Source organism: Palaemon carinicauda, chromosome 6, assembly GCF_036898095.1.
Source record: "Palaemon carinicauda isolate YSFRI2023 chromosome 6, ASM3689809v2, whole genome shotgun sequence".
NCBI classification, from domain to species: Eukaryota; Metazoa; Arthropoda; class Malacostraca; order Decapoda; family Palaemonidae; genus Palaemon; species Palaemon carinicauda.
The window spans coordinates 20447168-20453684 of record NC_090730.1 but is presented as its reverse complement, the minus strand read 5'-3'; the positions used below and the strand labels follow the sequence as shown (position 1 = coordinate 20453684).

The 6517-nt window shown below is 32.7% G+C and overlaps 1 protein-coding gene across 1 annotated transcript in view; it reads right to left on the bottom strand.

The window, feature by feature from the left end:
* Positions 1-958: 958 nt before the first annotated feature.
* The window catches only part of LOC137642047 (probable peptidoglycan muropeptide transporter SLC46), a 38350-nt gene continuing 32791 nt past the window's right edge, over positions 959-6517 (bottom strand). Inside the window, exons 4-7 of the mRNA XM_068374609.1 lie at positions 5330-5473; positions 4975-5058; positions 3841-3997; positions 959-3658 (exon numbers count right to left, since the gene is read on the bottom strand). Coding sequence (XP_068230710.1) covers positions 3124-3658; positions 3841-3997; positions 4975-5058; positions 5330-5473 — 920 coding nt within the window. The 3' untranslated portion in view covers positions 959-3123. The remainder of the gene's footprint in view (positions 3659-3840; positions 3998-4974; positions 5059-5329; positions 5474-6517) is intronic.

The window sequence follows — 6517 nt, the reverse complement described above, 5'->3', positions numbered from 1 at the left end:
ATACAAATCTCAATTCTGAGAGCGAAGCATAATCACATGTGATTTATAACGCTCGTAAACAGCATTTTCATTATTAAAGGGGTGGGTTGGGGGGGGGGGGGTGAGGGGGGGGGGGTTTAACCAGCCAAATGAGACAAACTCGACTCTTACAGAGCTGGCCTCGTAAATAGCAATAACTTCAAATGACCACCTAATTAAGTGATCGTCTTCTTTTTTTCTTACGGTGTAAAAATGGTGTCCTTTTTTTTTTTTTTTTTTTTTTTTTTTTTTTTTTAAACTGGGTATAATGGACTATTCTCGGGTTATAATCATGGACACGAACTCACGACTGCATTACATTACAATTTCTTATTATTTTTTTTTTTTTTTTTGCAGTGTCATGAAACATGTACATCTAACAAGGCAGATTAAAGCCTTTTTATTTCAGAAAAGAGGATTTTTTTGAGGTCGTTAAACTTAGTTAGGAAACTGAATGTCATAAAAATTTCAGCTCAGGTTTCGTATCATAGTTACAGGAAAATATACTGAAAAATATTTGAATTGTAATGCGTTAGATTGCAATTTTTATTTTTTGCAGTGTCATGAAACATGTACATCTAACAAGGCAGATTAAAGACTTTTTTGTTTTAAGATAGACAACGGGATTTTTTGAGCTCGTTAAACTAAGTGGCTAAACCTTAGTCAGGAAAATGAATGGCATACAAATTTCCACTCAGATTTCGTATCATAGTTACAGGAAAATGTATATATATATACATATATATAAAAAAATGAATTATCTTGAAAAAATGTGGGAACATCTGAACTTCAAATTTTTACCAACTACTGTAGTGTTTTTATTTCATCTTAAAGTTAATATTTTTAGAATATACTTTACAGAAATATTGAAAATCCTTTATAATCACTATTTAAAAAGGAAAATGAAAAATATTATCATATACTAACTATTTTTATTCGATATAAAAGATACAAAGAGATCTCTAACTGTAATTACATGAGCTATTGCTTAGAACTACAAAATGACAGGATCAAGAAGGTTATTTTCAGAAACTTGTAGATTGTCTGAACAAGCTTTAAGGAGAGAGAGAGAGAGAGAGAGAGAGAGAGAGAGAGAGAGAGAGAGAGAGAGAGAGAGAGAGAGAGAGAGACTATTTACATTATCAAAATCTTCAATCTACAAACTTCTTTTTTATCTTGAGAATTGTCTAAAGGTTTAATCAGTGACTAGACTTTGGCGCTCCACTTTGGGTTTAGTCATATAATTAAAAAAAGAAGAAGAGGAAAACAAGCAAAACTAGCGACAGTACATCTGATAATGATATTGGCACAGTTGGCTATAACAGCATCGTGTTCACCTGCGTCTTTTCGCAAAAATATTGTTAATATCAATTAGTATAACTTTTCTGCATTTTGTTCTTTTATCACCTAAATAACTCTTAAATCAGAAAGGGTTTTAAATGGTACAGGTCAACAGATTGCAATTACAGACAAATGTTCGTAGCTTTTGATATTTAAAATCGCATTTATTTTTTCCTTTCAAACGCTTTCTGAGATTATCTGTGCTTCACGAAAGTTTGCGCTTTCACAAGACATGATAATCAAGGAGAGAATCTGAAATAGCAATGGTTATATAGTTAAAGTTTCATTTTTATGAGGAAAGAATGAAGTCGTGTGCTATCAAGTAAATGCAAGGTCGATATGATAGCATTATTACTTAGTGGATAACATATTGGTTAGGATGCAAATAGAGAAGAATGTTAAATATGCTAAAATATTCATACAAAAGGGAAAACATGAATACAGGTTTAAGTATTGAAAGAAAAATTTGATCAATTAACATGAGTGTTATTAGTATTATTCAGTGAAAAATATGAAGTTTTATGATAATAAAACTATTATACAACCCAAGCTTGGATGAATAAACATCTCAGGAAGTCTTACAGGGTGACAATACACTCTTTTCTTGAAATACAAATAGCAACTCTACACTCAATGTTCTTTTAATACATTCAAAAACACTGTCGAAAGTTTTTCTACAGGCAAACGAAACAGTCATATTTCAGGAATGGTGGAAATATTTACCAGTCCAGGACTACAAAAGTCAGCTCCTTCATTTCATTATATGATGTTTAGTGAGGATGTAAATTTTCATGATACTACATTTCTTCAGCCAATGTCATGTTTGGCGTAGTAACCACATTTTAGTGAAAATTGATTAGAATATCAAACATGACTTAAAACTTCGTTTCACTTTCACTGAATTTTTCACGTCTACAGAAACACAACTGAAGTATTGAAGTTAACAGTAATATGGTATAACGGTTTCTGCAAAAACTTTTCAAGTGAGTTACCACTACAGAGATTTTCTTATATTAGAAAAATAGGGCGATTTTATCATTATTAAGTTACATTTCATTGCACGAAATTATATTTTGCTATTTTACTGGGAGTAGTTACATTGGGAATAGTGATGTAATCACTAACAGCTATGCCATAGAATAATTAAAATTGGGAGTATAATGCAAATAATATCTCAAAGCACTTTTCCGAAATTTTACATACACAGTTCAAGAGCAGATGGAATCTGCCTATATATAAGGATGTTAGTAAACTATTTGGGGTAGGATTTACACTTATTTATTAAGCAAAGTGAACCACCACCTTTGTTAGTTATCCACTTTAGTTTTACTTCGGCAAAACGGGGAAAGATGATGAATTTGAATGAGAAAAATAAGCAACATGAAGTTCAATAAGTATATCTATAGAAAAAAAAAAAAAAAACATGTCATTAAACAATCATAGAAATGTCTTCAAGAGATCATATCAATGTCATGGGAAGTTGGCGAAGAAATTAGAGAAGATATGATGAGGTATTTAAGTATATCAATTGCATCACTTTTCAGGATATAACCTTACATAGGAGACATAAAGAATTACACTAGAGGTACTTAAATTAACCTTATATCACACTGCCAGCAGTACTAAAACGCACTATTGTGTTTAAGGAGTTGTTTATCACAGAGTACCCAAGTGTCAAATGAACCATAAATAGTAATTATGATACGCCCTAACTATAGTGTCACGGAGTTCTATTGCCTTTTCTATATTTACCACCACCAGATATCAGTATAGTTTAGTATCATCTGTATCTTTATAATCTCTAGCAGGCAATTCTTTAACTGTCAAGATCACTTCTAATTGCTCCGTTTCAGGCGTCACTTGGGGTAAATCCTCAGTATCAACATAAGCTGGATTGTGGACACCGCCAACAGAGTCATTTCGGCATGCAGGGATCTTCACTGCTGCCAAATTTCTCTGTAGTTGTGGAGTCTCATTTTCGGTGTACATCTGATCCTCTTTAATCTTGATGGGGATAGCACTTACACCTTTGTCATTACTTGTAAGCTCTCGCTCGCGGACTATATCTCTTTTCTTTCTTGGCTGGGGCGTACCCAAATGGAAGTTGATTCCAGACAAGATAGCCGATGTTCTCATAGTATCCTTCTTTTCCCTTTCAACGTTAGGCGATACCATGACTTGGTGATGGAGGTCATCATCGTACAGGCGCAATGCCGTTGGTCGGACAGCCTCCGTCCCCTCGGGAACATCAAGGTCATCGATACTATAACTTTTGGATGAAGTTGAGATGATGATTACTCTGAAAAATTAGATAGTATTAGATTTCAACAAAAGATCATAGTTGTCACATCACTAACTATATAAATTTTTCCCACAAAATAATGCATGGTATAACAATTCAAGTAATTTTGAATATTCTTTAGATATACAATATTTAAACTAACTTAAATTTACAATATTGTAAAAAAGCAGTTTTCTTACAAGAAAAAGATTGTCATCAGAATGTTGGAACTTGCGCCAAAGAAGAACTGAGCTCCTGGGAAGGTTTGGACAGTAGCGTGATAGACTGATGTGTAGAGAGAGAAACTGATCATGGGCATAACACCATCTAGGGCTCCCATTACAGCGGACACTTTGCCTGCCAAAAAAAAATGTTGAAGCATTGAGCCTATATGCATGTATGACTACTCTCCTTGTACATGCATAAACACGCACAACACACAAACACATTTGATGGCTGAATAGGCGAATTACTGCCATCCCAGTATAAAAGCCAAATGATATCGTTTCAAATCCTTACCAATGAAAATGCACTTTTTATGTATAGTTCCTTTTTGGAAAAGTGATTTAATTATAAAGGGATTAATAATTGCAGGTATAAAAAGTCAAAAGTGACTTAGTTACAAATCTTTAATAAGTGTATATACATATATATTAATAGTGACCCTCTCTATTTTCTTTGTTGCTTGGCTCTCTCGTTAATTTTCTTAGGGACTAAGATTAATAAATTCCCCAAATATTTATGTAAAAATATAGAAAATCAAGTGAACATTTACAATGAGTTATTGTGGGGCTTGTCCACTAAACAAGAGCTACACACATAATGGCGCTTGTGGCTTTGTTTCAAGCGTGAGTATAGGACCTTGTGACTTATTTGGACCCATATAAGTTCGAGCACATAAATTATATTAAAAATAATGGACATTTACCAAGGCAGTTCTTTCGTGTCCAAATGCGACATATACCATATTGGACTCATTTCAAAGCAGATGCATATTGAGGTGCCACTGTATATATATATATATATATATATATATATATATATATATATATATATATATATATATATATATATATATATATATATATATGTATGTATGTATATATATACACATATATATATAATGTATATACACACACACACATACACACACACATATATATATATATATATATATATATATATATATATATATATATATATATATATATATTATAATGCATGTTCATTCTTATTCGTATTATTTATTTATCATCAATGAAATAACAGAATAATTTCTTAACACTGAATCTAATCATAATTGTTTTCTAAAATGTGCAGCACAAGATAGTTACCTAATTCATCTCCCATGACGAACTTGGAGAGCATGGAGCGAATAGCTATGGAGCAGGAGTTCACTAGCAGAGCAACACAAGGAGCTGAAAGTATCGTGTAATGGTGAATGATAATTCATTGATATTATACGGAGTCCTTACTATTATCAGAAGCACAGTTAATAGTGGAATTTGCATCTTGGGTATTAAAGGGGTATGAAATTTCATATATACTTCAGACGGCTTTAGTTTATAGAGCAATCTTCAAAGATGAATATCTACAAGGAATGGTTTCTTGCTGAAGAATGATTCAAAGCTGGGGAATTCTAACTCGAGGATGAGTATGGTTAAGCAAAGGAAACTATTTCCTCCTTACCTATCCAAACGAGGAAGTAAGATTCCTCAGAGACTAAACCATACAGGATGTAATCGAGGATGCTGGCCGACGCTCCCAAGATGGCTAGGTAGTTATCCGAAATTCCCATTCCAGTCGATAGCACAGGAACCATAACCAAAGAACCTGGAAGAGGAGGGAGAAAATGGTTATCGATTAAAAAAAAATGACAAAGGAAAAAGAAAATATCGAATACATATCTTGATGCAAGATATTGTTATAATTATATCATTGCTAGCAAAAAATATTTCTTTATATCTGAATGATTTTTAGCTTGTATGAAACAAAATTAACAGATTTCATATTTTAGTTAAATACAAAAAGTAACTGCTCCACTCACTGATGACTATAAACCAATGTCAATATTGGATTTAAAATAAGAATACAAATATGTTTTAGTTTTAGAATGATTAAGACAGCGATTGCCATTCGGTATTGGACATCTGACGTAAGGGAGAGTGTTTTATTCAGTCAAGAAAAAAAAATGAAGAAAAAGACTATCAATCTTAGATGGAATGCTAAGCATAGTTATTATTAATCCTGAAATATACTCATCAAATCTTGAAACAGGAGATGACTTCAGGGAAATGGTAAAGCTATATCGAGGATTGCACGTTAGGTTAAACCTGTTTTTAGAGAGAGAGAGAGAGAGAGAGAGAGAGAGAGAGAGAGAGAGAGAGAGAGAGAGAGAGAGAGAGAGAGAGAGAATTCTAGTGATGGAAATAAAGTATCTTGATAATATAATAATTTTCAAGTAATCTTTGCTATGATCCTGATTTCTTATCGTTATTCCAGAAGATTTTTTCCGCTTATAGAGAATATTGCATTTGTCCAATAGCCAATAAGAATCAATGTATATAGTAACAGCGCAAATACTATAAGATACACATAATGAGCAATCATGGCACCATTATAGGACACTGGACCAAATGTCGAAGTTTCCTGAAAAAAAAAAAAAAAAAAAAAAAAAAAAAAAAAAAAAAAAAAACTTTCTAGATTGATAAACTTGATACAATGCTAAGACAACGATTATAGTGCCTGTACTAGTTTGGTAATCAGGAGCTATTTTTGTCACCCCAGTCGTAGTTTTCCGACTTGTGACCCAGAATTCTCAGGTTTCTTGGTCGCTCCAACTACCAGCCAGGAACCCTTTGGCTACTATGCCCACTT